The sequence below is a fragment of the Taudactylus pleione genome, unplaced genomic scaffold (assembly GCF_031769625.1).
Source record: "Taudactylus pleione unplaced genomic scaffold, aTauple2 ptg000393l, whole genome shotgun sequence".
NCBI lineage: Eukaryota > Metazoa > Chordata > Amphibia > Anura > Myobatrachidae > Taudactylus > Taudactylus pleione.
This window is the reverse complement of record NW_028284794.1, coordinates 14313642-14331234: the sequence shown is the minus strand read 5'-3', so window position 1 is coordinate 14331234 and position 17593 is coordinate 14313642. Positions and strand designations below refer to the sequence as shown.

The window sequence follows — 17593 nt, the reverse complement described above, 5'->3', positions numbered from 1 at the left end:
AAAGACATGAACTCTTTACATTTAGGTTATGTCTGTTCATTTAACTGGCAAACATTTTCATCTTTATCCAGGTGTTCACAAAGTTCACAGATTAGGTTACCCAGTGTCTGCACTGAATTACCAGATCTGTCCATGTATGGGCACCTAAGAAATGAAATGGATCCTTTCTAAAAGCTGGTGGACTTGCCATACCCCTAGCCATAGAACTTGCTGTATTGCAGGATAAACTGGTAATGCACACCCCTGGAGTAATGTTACACAACTGTATCATTCCTGCAGACGTCTGTCTGCTGATTGGGTCTACCACTCTTACATTTGTATTCTGGACTGTACTGTATTGCTGCACTCATAACTACAGATGTGTCCACATATAGCTGTCCTCAAATCGTGACCCAATGCGTCCCACCACACACTTTTGTACAAAATATACATCTTATTCACACCACTAATGTGACAAAAGTACAATGCATGGGTACTCTGGACATTGGTGTTGGCATTGCATGCACCTGGTGTGTGTGACTCAAATGCTAACCTGGTAAAAGAGCAAAAGACTTAGGACTGATATACAAGTAAGCCACACAATGCATTGTTCTACTTAGCATTAATGCTTAATTTGCAATGTTATACTAATTCCTTAGAGACAATAATACTATTCCTAAATGCCCTTTACAATGTATGTTATTTTAGATGCAGCTATAATGCAGGAATTGCTACATGTGGCAGAGCGTCTAAGTTGCACAGAAAAAGAAAAAAGATTTCAGAAGTGACACACTGCAAGCAGGAAGTTTCCAATCTTCCTATGCAATTATAATTAGGTCCCAGTTATCATTACCCAAATAATAACCTGTTGTACAAATATGTAGCATGGATACTGTAAGTCGAATCTACAGGCCAAATGGATTCCAGAAGAATCACAGAGACCAATCTTAATTAAATTAAGTTTACTATAAGATACAATGCTTAAAATATACGTGTACAAAAGTAATAAGAATAACATAAAGTACAATGATAGGCTTAGGCAAATAATTTTCTTATAAACAAAATAGGGGAAAACAGTCTCATTTACATGAATCTGTTTGTGGGGAGATGCAAGAAGATGGAGGAATAGACAATGAAGCAATTTATCTTTATCTTGCCCACTCCCTTTCCTTGACTTTTTATGTCAAAACCATTTAGCCAAGATCCTGTTTGTGAGACACAACATTCTTTTGGTGGGGCGCTACTCAGGCCAACCCAATGTTGGTGATAAGGGTAAGCACGGAATGTATAAGACTTCATCATTTTTCCTTTATCTGCCTTTTGGATCAATTGCTTGCAGTCATAATGGGATATTCATAAATATGCCATCCTTCCCCTTCACATGGCATCTTATCAGACAAATAATAAACACATCACATGTCACAATGCTAGTAATTATAAGGAATAGATGTTGCCTAATATCTAGGGATCCATAACATAATCAGGACAAAAATATTTTAAAATCATGCAATAAAATGTCCTTGAAGCAGTTAAATGCCATACAAGTCCTTTGTATTAAAAATGAATAAGAGTAATATCATATTTGACCATTTCTTAGCAAAAACTGTTTTCAGTTCCTCCTTTACTTGGTGTAGGAAATCGGTCATTTTTCCACTTGCTGTTTCCTTTTTTTCATGATGATGTGTATGTGTTATGATGTAGGTTGTAGCTAATAATGAATGTACTGCTAATCATTTTGACCACATAATTACTATAGACAAAATTATACAATAACATTTTATATGGAATAAATTAAATATGTAAAATAAATAATAAAATTAGTTGATTATGCTTACTTGAGTATTTTTTTTTTTAAATCTGTGCTTCAATATATATGACTGTTTAATGTTATGCTTTAGGTTTCCAAACGTAGGGCTTGACTCAGACCCGCTTGCTAGATGCGTTCACACACAGCCAGTGTATGCATATCTGTGCCAACTCACAGCAAGGCAGGCTATCGCACGGCAATGCATTAGCATGCACACTATGTCTTAACGTGTGATCGCATTGTGTATGCAGATGCCCACTAGCCTGTCTTAAGATGCTCACTTGTGCACGTCATCTCCAGGAAGTGTTTGCAACCATCGGTAACATCGAGTACCATTGGAAGCGAATGCAGTACTTGTGGTTGACCATACCCTCCTGCAAGCACTGCAAGTGCTTCAGTGTGTAAAACAACTATGTGACATGTACTATGACGCTGCCTGTTAATTATGCATGCCTCTGAAATGGTGTTAAAACTCTCACACACCTGCATTCACACCTCCACTCCCCCGTTTCTAGCGGCCTGCCCCTGTCAGCCAGGCTGTCTATGCGCATCGAGTGAACTCTTCTCGATTACTCTGACTGGTTAGCGCACACGCACTGCAATGCGTACACATGCGCAGAATTCAAACATCGGCAGTCTGCGTGCAAACGATTCCCAGCGAGCGGGTCAGAGTCGGGCCCTTAGTCCTCAAGGCAACCTAACGGTCCAAGTTTTAAGTAGCGTTCCCGCTGGCTGTTTTAGTGGGGCGCGGCGCCCTGCCCTCCTTCTGGAGGGCAAAAAGCACCCTGCCCTCCAGGAGGAGGACAAAAAGCACCCTGCCCTCACAGCCTGCAGGTGCCATTCTCACCCGCGGGACGCAGTGTCGTGTGGGTGGAGAAACATGCGGTGAACCCGGTCACCACCAGAGAATAGATGCCGGGCACATGCGCCCGGCATCTATTCTCCCTTTCTGCAGCGCTTGGGGGCTGCCCGGCATGTCCGTAAGCTCCGGGCACACCCCCAAGTATGACGAAAAGGGGATGCGTCTTATAGACATGCCCCCTTTTTATGAACACGCCCCCTTTTTGGGCGCACAATGTTGCCCTCTCTAGCTCCTTGCCTGCCGGAGCTAGAGTGAACACTATTAAGGTTAACAATTCTTAGGCACAGATGACTTAATTAGTACCTGAGTCTTTTTATTTAACCATCTGTGCTCAACAATGAATATCCTTAAACCCTGGACCGTTAGGGTGCCTTGAGGACCGAGTTTGGAAACCTATGATCTATGGTATAATACTGTATATCCAGGATGTAAATTTATTAGCTACTAAAATTGGCTCATTGGCAGGTCTCCTTATCTGTATTTCATGGCAAGAGGTTTGTATAAACTGTGGTTGAAATTTACGACTTAAAACATGCAAGAGAACAGAGCCAGATAATTCTGATGATATTGCAAATTGGTGTGGTGGGGTGCCATATCTTGCAGCCTGGAGATGCTCTAATACTTGCTCCAATGGTTTAATTGAGATTGATGTCCAGTACAAAGGGCTAAATTTAAAAAAAGTGTTTCTGCGTATGCGCAATCTTGGGTCCTGCATGCATACAAAAAAGAGTGGAGAATGAGCTGAGAATGGGCCTTTATATTCTATGTTTACTTACATCTCTGATGTTTGCAGACCTGTGCAATGGGCATGAGCCGCACTGGGCATGTGCAGATCTGTTTTTGCGATGTCTGCGAGGGGGCGGCGACAGACAGTATTCCAGAAACTGGGGGCGTGTCCAAGCCAGTGGCCCTGACAGATTGATTCTGTTTTTGTATGCAGTGGATCAGAGAAGTCACCAATGGGCATCTTTTTTTACTTAAGACACCTCCAACAGCTGTGCTATAGTGTACGGCTCTGAACCAGGCCCAATGAGCAGAGATCTCAGAGATATTTCTTCTAACTCAGATCTGGAGGGACCTGGCATGGCTCTCGAGCAAGGTGGTGAGCCTGGATCCTGGAGATACAGATCCAGTCCCTGCCTGCCAATACCACAAAAATGGGCAGCAGTTATGGGTGCAGTGGTGGCAGATGCCTGTAAAAATTGGTGGTGGGCCTGAATCTTTGAGGATTGTGGCAGTTCAATTACTCTTGCAATGGAACCAATCAGGGATGGCCACTGTGTAAATCCAAGTTGGCTGTGAGCTGTGGCCATTCACAGCACATGGCATCATTGCCTGCCCCCTGGCGCTGGCTTATATTAGCCAGTCCGAAGTGTAGGGGCTCAGTTTGATGGCAGAATGGGAGGAGCTCCTAATGACTGAAGAATCAAGAAGTAGCAAAGAAGATAGCAGAAGTCCTGGGCTAACTGTGGCCACTGCAACAGAACTTAAGCAGGCTGCTGCTACCCAAGTGAGGATCAAATGATGAAGATACCGGAAGCCCTGAGGCGGTGAAAATTTGCCTGCCTCAGGTGAAGATTCTAGGAAGCCGTGAGGTGGTGGGAGTTGGAGTTGGCCCACCTCTGAAAAAGACCAAGTGGATAGCATGGTTGAACAAGGGCTGGTTCCACAAATGCAGGAGCAGGGCCCCACTGGGGACCCTTTGAAAATTATCTATATTGTCGGGCTGCTGCATGCATTTGGCATTAGGCCCTGCATGTCATGGTTGGCCCATTTTTAGGTGGGCAATAGGCCCGGGTGACAAAAAGCATTAGGCCCTATAGCATTGTATTGGTCCTTGTTAGGATGGTAGTAGGCCCGAGCTACAAAGGCCATTAGGACCAAAGCTATGTGGGCAGTAGGCCTGAGTTGGTGAGTGTGTAGGCCCCTTTGCGCTGAATTTTCCTGTGATACTGTAGGTAATACTGCGCTTATTGTCTTATACTGTAATGTTGCATTGTTTTGTAATTACTGCATTGCCTGGTTTAATGCATTGCCGGGGAGTATAAGAGTAGCATGTGAGGAAGAACACTACACCACCCAGCCTGTATTGCTGTGATTCACAGGGCCAACTTGGGTTAGGGTTCTGATATACGAGTACTTGATGAGTAGTCATGTTGTTGTGGGTAGTACACACTAGTGTAAAGAGGTCAGTATAGTACTACTGTGTGGGTGTGCTATTGTTGTGTGTTTCTTTGCACATATGGAGATTATGACCATTTACTTACCAAAGAGACAAGAGGACATCTGGTGACCATATTCCATGTTTGTGTGTTGTCCCAACCACCTTCCCTTTCATTCAGTCGAACCCTGGTGCTTGGCACTAAGGTGAAACAAAGTTTGAGGCCAAAAGTGCCAATGATGACTATCCATCATGCCCCCTTTTATTCAGGGACCAAGAGAGGAAAAGTAAAAACTGAGGTAGTCAGCTCTTGTTGCTCAAAGATAGGCTTTTATGTGATGAGATAAGTCCATGGAACAGAGGACCTGATTCAGACCCGTTCGCTAGGAAGCATTCGCACGTAGCCAGCCGATGTTTGCCATGTGCGCATGCGTATACAACGCAGTGCGCGTGCGCAAACCAGTCCATGCGATCGCTAAGCGATCGCCCCTTGTACACAGTTGCCTCATTAGACTGATTGACAGGACAAGCCGTTTGTGGGTGGTAACGTGTTGGTCGATGGAAACGGCTGAGTGATGGTGTGAACGCAGGCATGTCTGAGCGTCTTAACGCCGTTTCAGAGGCGTGCATAATTCACATGGTTGAATTACACAGTGAAGCACTCGTAGTGCTTGCGGTAGGGTATGGTCAGCCACAAGTGCTGCATACGGGTCCAATAGTACTCGATGTTACAGATGGTTGCATACACTTCCTGAAGATGACGTGTATTACTAAGGGAAAGTGGGCGTCTTAAGACAGGCTGTTGGGCGTCTAAATACACACTGCGATCTGACGCCAATACATAGTGGGCGTGCTAATGCCTTGCCATGCGATCGCGGAATTTGCTTACTTTGGCAGCTGGTGGTTGCATGCGAACGCATCTAGCGAGCGGGTCTGAATCGGGCCCAGAGTTTGATCTCACAGGTCCAGTTACCTGAGCTGAAGAGCAGGGTAGTAAATAGTCAATAATTAAATACAATAAAAACTTTAAAACCCTACTATTTCCTTTTTCAGTACAATTAAAGATATACATTATAGGTATACATTATAGGTTTACATTGCTTTGGAAACAGGAAAAATTCTGCAACAAGTAATACTAGCCTCCACAAAATATAAACTAAACTAAATGACTAAAAGAGACACACCGCATAAAACACACAAACAAAATACAAAATTAATAAAACAAATAGATTCTGTACAAAGATGAACCAAAGTCAATGTTCTGCCTGCTCCAGACTTTGCAATAAGGACTGTTAGAAGCAGGAGAGCTGGAATTATATCCAGCATCACAACTCTGCAGTGGTTATAGAGACATAAATACATTTTGTAGCAGAAACTCTCTGCTGAGGGACTGCTACATATCATGCAGCTGGAAGACAATGGGCCTAACTCTCCAAGGGTCTACAGCACACTAAATAGGTTTAGTTAGTGACATACCCAAAACACAGAAACCCGTAATCTATTGTCTGCTAGTGAATTGAAGCCAACTGTCCAACACCAACAGGGGCAAGAAATGGTGGAAAACAAATTTGACATTTGATTGTTCAAGGAGGTTCCCTCATCTAGTGTTTCCCTACTTGCACTGAAGAAGAAAATAGACCATGACACCAGACCACAAAGACAAACAGACATTGGCCCATCTTTGCATGAGGGTTCTGGGGAAGATATTGTTGACCTTCTAGGTGGTCCAGTATGCACTGTTTCTTTTCTGGGAGTTTCAGGTCAAATTAATTTAGAAGTAGTGTGAGTCTCTTTATCACCTGGTCAGGCAGCTCACCAGTCTGTCCCCATCAGTTCATCAGTTTCTCAGTGGTTGAGGGTAGAGAACTTTCAACGATGGAATTGAATGCTGGTGACAACCAACACAAGTCTGCAGGGTTGTGTAATGGTAATGTTTTTGGCTTTCTTGCCGAGTCTTTGTGCTAAGTCAGTATCTAAGCATTAGAAAGAGAATTCCATCTCTTGTGACAAAAAGGCAGTAGAATAGCTTGATTTACCAGAAAATTGCAAGGAGTCTACTGGAGAGAGACCCACTGAATTGTGCAATGGGATGAGTAAAATCTTCCCACCATCATAGAGGTGTTCATTCTGGATGCAGACAACTTCAAAGCTGATTTTCTCAGGGTCTTCATCCCAGAGTCTTCATATTCCTATGCATATGGACATCTTTTGGCAATTCTGTTGTTAGACAGCATGTAAGTGCAAGGCTGAAGGGGCTGCCTCTTTGCTGCTCCAACTGGACATATATCCAGCTTGTGGGGTGCCTGAAATGAAAAATTCCTCCATAGAAAGGTGCAAGGTGCTTCCTTATGGTATGCTCAATGCCCATCTTCCTGCTCCCTGCATTTGTTCTGAAACCTCATAATGTAATATGCTCTGAGGCAATGAATGTCATCGCAGGGTGTCTAAATGCCCTGCTTTGGCAGTGGAACCTTTTGCTGTGGGATTTTAAGATGGTGCTGAATACTTTGGGCCTCATTCAGACCCACTCGTGAGCGGCTGTCCGCTCGCAAGTGGGTCGATGGTATGCACTGCGCATGCGCACGACGGAGGGAGCTCCGTTGTGCGCATGCGCGAGACGCGACAAGCGATGGACTTTCCTTTGCTCGTAGTGTCTGATCAAAGGGGACGTGCCGTCGATGTTGATTGACAGCACGCCCCCTTTGGTGGGCATGCCGGGGGCGTGACTCCCAGACGGAGGCGTTCCCAAGGCAGGGCCGCAACTAGGGGGAGGCTGGAGGTGCACGTGCACCGGGTGAGCCGCTGTATATGGTGCCAGTGACCTCCAGCCCGGCACTGCAGAGAGGCTCCAAGCCGGACATTCGCTGGTAATATTTATTACCAGCGGGCGCCTGGCTCCTTCTCTGCATCGACGCGGTGTAGCCAGAGCCGGAGGCTGGAGTTCTCTTCTGAACCCCAGCTTCCGGCTCTCCCCACGGGCACTATGGGGGAGACGTCATGACATCTCCCCCATAGTTCCAAGGAGCAGCCGGCGGACCGGACGCGACGCTGGATGCAGGAGCGGGGTACAAGGTAAGTATTTTTTTTTTTAATAAGCTGCACTACAGGGGCATTATTATGGGGGCAGGGGCATTACCACAGGGGCATTACTATGGGGGCATAGGCAATAAGGGGCATTACTAATGGGGCATGAGCTCTACAGGGGCTTTACTATTGGGGCATGGGCACTACAGGGGCATTACCACAGGGGCATTACTGTGGGGGCATGAGCACTACAGGGGCATTACTGTAAGGGCACTACAGGGATATTACTATGGGGGCATGGGCAATACAGGGGCATTACTATGAGAGCATGGGCACTACAGGGGCATTACTATGAAAGCATGGGCACTACAGGGGCATTAATATGGGAGCATGGGCACTACAGGGGCATTACTGTATGGTGGGCACTACAGGGGCATTACTATGGGGGTATTAACATATGGGCATTACTATGGGGGCATTATAATATGGGCACTACTGCAGGGGGAATTACATGGGGGGCGCCAAATTACTGTCTTGCCCCTGGTGACAAAAATCCTAGTTTCGGCCCTGCCCAAGGGAACGCCTACCGTCAGAAGCCGGCCCCACTGACATCACTAGTGATGTCAGTGGGAGTGATTTTGGCTCTGAAAGAGCCAAAATCACTCCTGGCCTTGCGGTTGAGAAACTCAACCGCAGGCTTTTGCTCGCAGTGGCTATGGTCACGATGGTCAAGACCATCGCGACCATCACCCTGCACACTCGTATATGCTGTGGGTGGTGACCCACAGCTATACGAGCGTCCAGGAGGACGCTCCATATTTATGGAGGTGGGCCCTAATTCAGAGCGAGCGCTCTGGTCAGAGCGTCCGGCTCTGAATCAGGGCCTTTGTTCCATCCTCTCTTTAAGGCCTAAGACTAAATGGAGTCTTTTTAAATACCATTTGTCTTTTGGAAATCTGAAGTGCTAAAGCAACTAAAGGTTATATTTACTAAGAACCGTCTCTGGCCCCGTATTAAACACGCTGGACATCGCATGGACATTAGTGATTTTGTTTCAAGCATACTCTCAAATTTACTAAGAACCGTGTTTGAGTGAAAAGTGCAGCGCTTCTGCTAAACCATCTGTTGAGAGGCAGGTCTACTGTTTCAAGTCCAAATACTATGGATCAAACACACACTCACACAAACAGGATTGCATACACCATCGACAAACACAATTTAGTCAAACACGATTCTTAGTAAATTTACTTGAAACAAACTAACTCATACCTTTGTGATGTCCAGAGTTTTAAATATGAGACCAGGCACTTGTCCAATTCTTATCCAATCCATCTTCAGACCAACTGGTTTGTCAGACATTGGTAGAGTATGTACGCTCACAAGACCTCTGGTTTCATACAATCTTGGTCTTGTGAAAAGATTTTTAAACCTGTTGAAAAATAGAAACTAGATTGCCAATCACCAGACCAATTTAGAAATGTGTACACTCCTGAAACTGGTTTGTCCAATTATTCTCCCAATTCATCCCAGTGAGTGGCAGCTGGTCTGCCAAAGATTGGAAGAGTGTGTATGGTGAGCAGACTGTTTCAGCAGATGAAGATACTGTTATGTTGACTGCAAAACCACAGCTTTGGAAAATTATCATAGGTAAATTGTTACTACTTTTATATTAGGAGCAATTTTTATATAGGAAGTTAGGAATTTATTGTGAATCTGTAGTGGACTACTCCCCTCTCACAAATTGTTTATCTTAGACTTTATTGTATCCCAATTTAATGTGTGTTGAGTACTGGGGGAAGGTCCCAATCAGTGAGCACACAGACACATATTTGTAGCTTTAGTTTTTAGTGATCAGTTAGGCTACATAGACATAGGCTGCAATAGTCAGTTTTAGATTCAAAGTATTAGATTCTAAATGTAATTACAATTTGATAACTAAAATGGAGTTACGCCGGAGATAAGCTGGAGGAAAATTGAGGGAAAATATCCTCAAAACCAGAACACTTTCTGAACGACATGAAGCAACATACTTATGTGAATTACCAAATTCACCAGCAGCTGCTGTATACAGGAAACTCCTTACTGCACTCGCTGCTTGGACATTGCAAGTACTTCCTTATCTGTGTGCTGCTCTTGTTGATTGCTGTTGTTGTTCAAAACACTTCTGACTGGATCGGCTCTGTACATTGTAATTTTTGCCGTCATACTACAGAAACTCTTGTTTGTACTGTATTGCCTTTTTCCATTGCATCACAGCTATCCACTTTAATAATTCTTTTAATAACTAATTCCTGCACCCACTACTCACTTTTGGAGCTGTGCTCATACATTAGCAGCGCTGTTATTTTACCTGTATTTTTGAACATTTAACAACTTTTATCCACACTGTCTCTATATCACACAGCCTCCACTCCAGTTTTCATCTTGCTTATCACCTTGTCCACAGCATGAATGCCCTTTCTTCAAACACCCACCTTATTCTGTGTCCACATAGTCCTCTACTTTATCCATCCCTATCCTCCCCCTCTTGTCTCCTTCACTTGCTGTTTCCCCTTTTTTCTCTCATCAGTCTCCCATCCAACCATCTGCTTCTTTCCCCTGCCTTTCCTGTTCCTCCACTCTCAGCCACCTCCCTCCCTCCATGGCCTTGCTACCCCACTACTAAGCCCCATTCCTTCCTGGTTCTGCCTGTCACCTCCAGAGCTGCCAAAAGACTTTCTGGGCCCAGGTACAGCAACATCCTGAGGGACCACAGCATGTGAGATGTACCCACTCACAGGAGCATGGCATAGCACCCAGCAGCTGGGACTAAAGTATTCACTATTAGGATGGCGGGACAGTCCCATAATAGCTGCATTTTTAGCAGGATGTATTTAGATGCTAAAATGTACCACACAAAAATGAAAGTGCTACAACTTTATTTTGCCCTTCTCTCAAGTAAATAACACATAAACAAAATCTATTTTCTGTCATAGAGATAGATGAATGAAGGACTTAATTTTGACATAACATCAGATCATCTTAAACGCACACATTCCGCAGCACATATCCTAACCCACTGCTCCATGCTCCTTCCTCACTATCTACCCCATCTGTGTCACCCCTGTCTGTCTGCCCTTCCCCTTTAGAATGTAAGCTCTCATGAGCAGGGCCCTTGTCCCTCGTGTGCTTCTCCTCCCCCTACTTATATTATCATTTACTCCTAACTGCCCAATTGGCACCTAACACTTGGCTGCTGAGGCCCTGCTGCTTGTGTTATGCAGCTATGTGTATAAGCCATGTCCTTGTCCTGTATTGTTTTGCATTACTATTAATGGTTTCACTTGTGTGCTCATTTATGTACTGTGTAAGGCGCTGCGGAACCTTTGTGGCGCCATATAAATAAAGGATAATAATAATAATAATAATGCAGATTGGAAGTCCGCTGAAAAATTGGACAAGTGTGTGCACATAGATTGTATATAGAATCTGCAACCAGGTCTACAGAAGGATTGATTAAACAGCAGGAGCTGGAGTTTGATCTCCTGAGGTTTGGACAAGTGTGTACCCATCTTAAGTCTTCTTTTACCATTTTTCATGAGAACCAGGGTCATGTGTCTCCAGTGGGTTGGGTATGAGATCCTGGTGGTCGGGATGCCACTGGTCAGAATACAGTCAGAATCCCAACACCCATAAGGAAATAAGACTATCCCTTACCCCTACTTCTCCCTCCGTGATGCCTAACCCTAGCCTCCCCCTAGTGCCTAAACCTAACCTCCCCCTCCCCGCACCCTAAACCCCTGCCTGGTACCTAAATCTAACCTCCACCTTAGTACCTAACCCTCCCACTAATGCCTAACCCTAACCCCGCACCCTAACCATCCCCCTATCGCCCGATACTTACCTTCAGGATGCCGGCGGTTGGGGTTCTTGTGCTGGGATCCAGACGTTGTCGGGATTTTGGAGCCAGTATTTTGCTTGTCAGCATCCCACATGCCGGGATGCTGACTACATCCCGTCTCCAGTAGATGATGGCTCTCTTTATTCATTGGATATGTTTGGCTTTCAGAACTTATATATACTAGACAAATGCTGGACATGATGATGAACAGATGATCTTTTAGTCCTCTAAGGTACTCAAAAGAGATTGTCTGGTCACCAAGCAGTTTATTGCGAGTTGGATTATTCTACCAAATAGTTGAGTTTACAGAGGAGCTTGGCGGCCAATTCCTGAAAATATCATTCGACCACATTGGTGAGTGCCTCCTATGTAGCACTGGCTTCAACTGAGTTGCTGCATGGGGCTTCCGACTTATCATCATCTGCTCATACATTTACCAGTTTCTATAGCTTTCATGTGATTTCCTTCAATAATTACAGTTTTGGAAGACTTTGCACTGCTGTTACTAAGGCACTCACTCCTATGGGCAGCTTTGGGATACCCCTAACGTTGGTCCCAATGTTCCACACTGAATAGAAACAGAATTTGTATACTTACGTTAAATCCTTTTCTTTGAGTTGTTCTTGGGTAGGTTGTTGCTTGTGTTCATCCTGTACTCTCCTGCGGGGCTCGGTTAAACATCACTGAATAACTGAAGTGCTTTTGACAGACTGGGGTGTGAGAGGGAGGAGCTATGGATACGTTTCTAGAATTGAAAGTGCTCTCATTACTCCTGCAAAACCTCAATACCCCAAAGTATTTTCAGTGTCCTCAATGTGCTCAAAGGAAAAGATTTAACACAAGAATAAAAGTCCTCTTATTACCAACATTGGAAACTACGGAGTGTAAGATATTGTAATCACCTATTTTCCTATTTCTATACACGTCTTATTTGAATTAATATATGTTAAAATATAAAAAAAAATTTAATTTACGGATCTTAAAGAAAAGACAGGACAAAAACTTTCTATGTGACAGTAATAATGTTTAATGATTTTACTCGTACATAATTTCAAGATTTAACAATCATATTATTTTATTTACATTTGTTTTTCCAGCTGTGTATTCAAATGACTACAAGCAGCCTAATTCTGAAGTCAGTCAACATGCCCGATCTCTGGGGCCACTGACGTAGGCAGTGGCAAAATGCCAAACATGGCAATGCAGTGGCTATCACTATGCTTTCAGGCATTCCCCGGGACAGAGCTTTTTCAGAAGCTTCGGTACAGGTGCCCCAACTTTAATAAATGCAAGTGGTCATTTTCATGTCTGCATTGCAAGTTGAGGCGAAACTTTCTTACCACAACCAAATTGTATATGTATCATACAGCCCACTAAGAACCTCTGCACTCTGGCTAGACCATTTGCAATAGGTAGCACTTCTCCTTGTGCATCAAATTCCTGTTCCCTGTAGATTGTAATCTTGCAAGCAGGGCCCTCTTATCCAAGTCTTGTTTTATTACCATCTGTAAATTGCAATGGAATGTGCTGGTATTATATAAATAAATGTTGATAATAATAATAATAATAATAATAATAATAATTATTATTATTATTATTACGGATGGCTGTAAAAGGTGATAAAACTTGTTGTGTATGATAAATGGTGCACCAGCCAATCAGCTCCCAACTGTAATTTTTCAATCAGATGATAGTTGGGAGCTGATTGGCTGGAGCACCATTCATTTCATATGCAACAAGTTTTATCAGTGTTTCCAAAATATTATAATAGATATTATTAATATATCATCATCATCATCTCTATTACTGTTCTTTTCTGTACTCTCCTACTACCTGTTTTTCTCTCTCTCTCTCTCTCTCTCTCTCTCTCTCTCTCTCTCTCTTTCTCTCTCTCTCTCTCTTTTTCTCTCTCGGCCACATAGTGGAAATCTCCACTGTGCTCTTATGGTTTTGCTATGTCTTGGAAACCCCAGCTGTCAGCCAAACTTCCTCTCTATGCAAGTGTGCATATAAGTGTCTGAAAAGAGAACTCCCTGACACAGACTTCTCACATCTCACAAGTGCTTTCATCTCTTCTGCCATCATGACGACCATGTCACCCCCAGTCCGATCTGGAGACCCAGAGAACCCAGGGGCCACACACAGGAGATGCCGCAGCCTGGACTACTGCCTTGTGTTTTCTTTAGTGCTGCTTACTGTGGTGGTGGGGTCACTTTGTGTCTTATACATGGCTTGGGAGAGACCACTCTTGGAATACAGTGCCAGAGCTATCAAACAGGGAGCCCAACCGGTGAGTGTCCTTCATAATTTATTAGTTACATTCATCTATTATTTGCACGACTTGGATGTTCAGTGTTTCCTAGAGAAAGATTTATGAGCCATATTCAGTATAATATTACACTCACATTCATCTATACCTATTTGAGAAAATGATAGTTCATATAGTTACATTGATGATTAAGTTTTCTATGCGGGTCATCCTGGACTGAAAATTACAATCTAGTTTTTGAGTCCAGGACAAGGGAAAATAAATTGATCCCAGGGTGTGTGTTTACTAAAGTGAGAGTTTTTAGAAATGGAGATGTTTCCCATAACAACCAATCAGATTCTACTTAACATTTATCTAGCACCTTCTAGAAGATAATAGCTAGAATCTGATTGGTTGCTATGGGTAACATCTCCACTTCTAAAAACTCTCACTTTAGTAAATATACCCTAATGTCTTGAAATGTACTGTATAATATAATTTACTGTCTGAGACAATGGCTCTCTTATAGTATATAGCAAGCAACACTTTTCTATATGTTATCTTGAGCCGTATATATCCTACTTTCAGGCACTGTTTCATTGCTGGCTAGAGCTTATAATTTAGAGAAAAAAAGGGAAGAGAAAGAGATTTGTTTAATCATAAATGAGCCAGCACTAGAAATTGAACCAGGGTCTCCAAACAGATAATGTTCTATGTTTAAGATAACTAAGCCATCCCAGTTGGCACATTTTATTTACAGTAAATATGTTATACATATTTCTTTAGGTAGTATTTCATAGTTACTAAGAGGTTGCAATGGGATTTATTGGCACTTAACCACAAACTATTCCATGTTATGCGGGCAAGTGAAGCTGGGTCAGTGAACTTTCTTATTATGTTCTTATCATGCAAAATAGTATTACTGTAGGTCAGATAGATCTCACACTTTTCTGTGTTATTGTGTTATTATTTTGGCACTATCTTTAGCTCTTTTATATGTTATGGTTGTGTATGTATGTGTCATAACACAGATATTTCTAAATTATAATTATTCTCTTTTTCAATTTTTTTGTTACAGAGAAGCAGTTCTCAACTTGGGATTGATACTAGTAAGTGAACCCTATTTACTATGTGTAAGCTAATTCATATGCTAAGGATGATACATATTATATATTACAGAGTGCAGTATTTAATAAGACTAGCTGGGGGTGTCGAGTAGGAAAAATGTAAATTTGTTTTCCCTGTATAGTTATGTGATAGTTTTTCAGACCATTTCCTTTATTCTTTGTTTTATAAACTTACCAATTTCACTAGAGATACACAGGATACTGTTCAGTTCCCTATACCATTCATTAGATAAAGAATCACAAATGCATGTGTCGAATAATGAATTACAGTATTGGGAACTAACCCTAACAATATTAACACCTGTAGCCATGGAAACAATCAGTACAGTGAAACATTTGCTTCCATGGTTACAGATGCAGCATGGGAAGGGCTGTTATGGACCTTATTTTGTCAAGTTGCCCTTTAAGTCTGCCGAGTTTATATAACAACATATCTGAAAGTAATTGTTCTGGGTCTTCTGTTCATAGTTGTGCTGGAAAACAAAACCACAGTGGAGTGGGCCAAAAAACATGTTGAAAACTGCTATGTGGGCAATGATTTTTCGTATGAAAATAATGAACTAGTGGTGGGAAGATCCGGTCTGTACTACGTGTATTCTCAGATGGCGTTAATCTGTATTGACAATGACAACTGCAAAGAAGAAAGGACAGTGTCCCTCTCTGTCCTGAAGAATTCTGAAGAGAAACCACTCCTTATGGTAAATATCCAAACCAAAGAGTCCTCCATGAGGAGCCCACCTTCATCCTTCTCCGCGGGCATGAAATTCATCCAAGCTACAGAAAGGATAAAGGCACAACTCTGGGTTAGCCACAACATCACAGACTGGCAGATCGATCGACATAACACCATTCTAGGACTTTTCTGGATCAGCGATTTCACACCTCAGGAAAGTTAATCAGTCGATGAGCAGTCAATGACAAGGGAACACCATGGACTCATTCTTTGCAAGACCATGGACTCATTCTTTGCAAGATGCTTAATGCACTACTGAATTTTCTGTACACATGTGAATGTCACACGTGCAATCATTTATGCTCAGGTTACGGAGTTTGGGATATTACTTAGTGTTCAGAGAGAAGAGGCGTAACATGTACTCTTGCTGGACACGTGAGACAGAGGTCTCATTATCACTATGTGATGCTTCTGCCAGAATTTATCTTCTGGTTATAATATTGTGTATGGTTAAATATGAATATGCTGCTCACATCTCTAAACCGGTGGCATCTTCAAGAAATAGTTCCACTGATATCTTCATCATTTTACCTCAACCAACACTGCTTCTCATATCGGCATTTACCAATTGTATCATTCCTTTCCTCTCCTATCATAAAATAATGCCCTGTAGATCCACTTCAAAAGGGATATCGTTGGGAAACTAGACTGGAATAATTTGAACCATCTCTTTAGGCTGGTTGTTTTTGCTGTCCTTCCCCACTATCCTTTCGTAATATTATTTAGCTTCCTTATCCACATCTCATCTCTCTACCTCTCTCTCTCTCCCCCTCCCTCCCTCTCTTCTCCCTCCCATCTTTCTCTCTCTCTCTCTCTCTTGGTTTGAAAACAAAGACAGGCTTTTTCTTCCTTTATTGTTTTCTGGAAATTAATACTGTGTGTAATGTCATTTTATGTATATTTATTATTTGTAATGAAAATGTCCTGTATTTATTAAGAATAATGTACAGTATTTATTAAATATTTATTGTTTGATATTAAATCTTATTACTTTTATCTCTTGTATGTGTGGTGTGGTATTATCAACTAAATACATTATAAAATATAATCCTACTGCTACTATTACTACTATTACTGCTACTATTACTACTATTACTGCTGCTGCAACTATTACTAATACTGCTGCTGCTACTATTACTGTTGCTGCTACTATTACTACTGCTGCTACTATTACTATTGATGATACTACTACTACTACTGATGCTAATACTATTTCTACTATTGTTGCTACACAAACTACTGCTGCTGCTACTACTATTATTACTGTTGATGCTACTATTACTACTGCTGCTACTACTAATACTACTATTACTACTGATGAAACTACTAATACTACTGCTACTACTAACACTATTACTACTGATGAAACTACTACTACTGATGCTAATACTATTACTACTACTGATGCTACACAAACTACTGCTGCTGCTACTACTACTACTACTGCTTATACTGTCACCGCTACTATTACTACTGCTGTTACTACTACTACAGCTTCTAATACTAATACTACTACTGCTGCTGCTACTACTACTGCTGCTACTGCTACTACTACTACAGCTTCTAATACTATTACTACTACTGCTGCTACTGCTACTACTACTACAGCTTCTAATACTATTACTACTACTGCTACTACTATTACTACTACAGCTTCTAATACTTCTACTACTACTACTGGTGATACTACTACTACAGCTTCTACTACTACTACTACTACTGCTACTACTACTATTACAGCTTCTAATACTACTACTACTACTACCGCTTCT

At 42.3% G+C, this 17593-nt stretch overlaps 1 protein-coding gene across 1 annotated transcript; it reads left to right on the top strand.

Moving 5' to 3' along the window:
• The first annotated feature begins 13796 nt into the window (after positions 1 to 13796).
• On the top strand, positions 13797 to 16061 carry TNFSF9 (TNF superfamily member 9). Its single transcript, XM_088446068.1, has 3 exons — positions 13797 to 14003; positions 15040 to 15070; positions 15557 to 16061. The coding sequence occupies exons 1-3, from the start codon at positions 13797 to 13799 to the stop codon at positions 15982 to 15984; spliced, it is 666 nt and encodes a 221-aa protein (XP_088302194.1). The 3' UTR covers positions 15985 to 16061.
• Positions 16062 to 17593: the final 1532 nt, after the last annotated feature.

What these genes read in the sequence shown, in the direction of transcription:
- TNFSF9 (XM_088446068.1), top strand. Translation starts at nt 13,797, where the DNA reads ATGACGACCATGTCACCCCCAGTCCGATCTGGAGACCCAGAGAACCCA. An exon ending in TCAAACAGGGAGCCCAACCG is followed by an intron (nt 14,004 to 15,039) that starts GTGAGTGTCCTT and finishes TTTTTGTTACAG; the next exon opens with AGAAGCAGTTCTCAACTTGG. An exon ending in TCAACTTGGGATTGATACTA is followed by an intron (nt 15,071 to 15,556) that starts GTAAGTGAACCC and finishes TTCTGTTCATAG; the next exon opens with TTGTGCTGGAAAACAAAACC.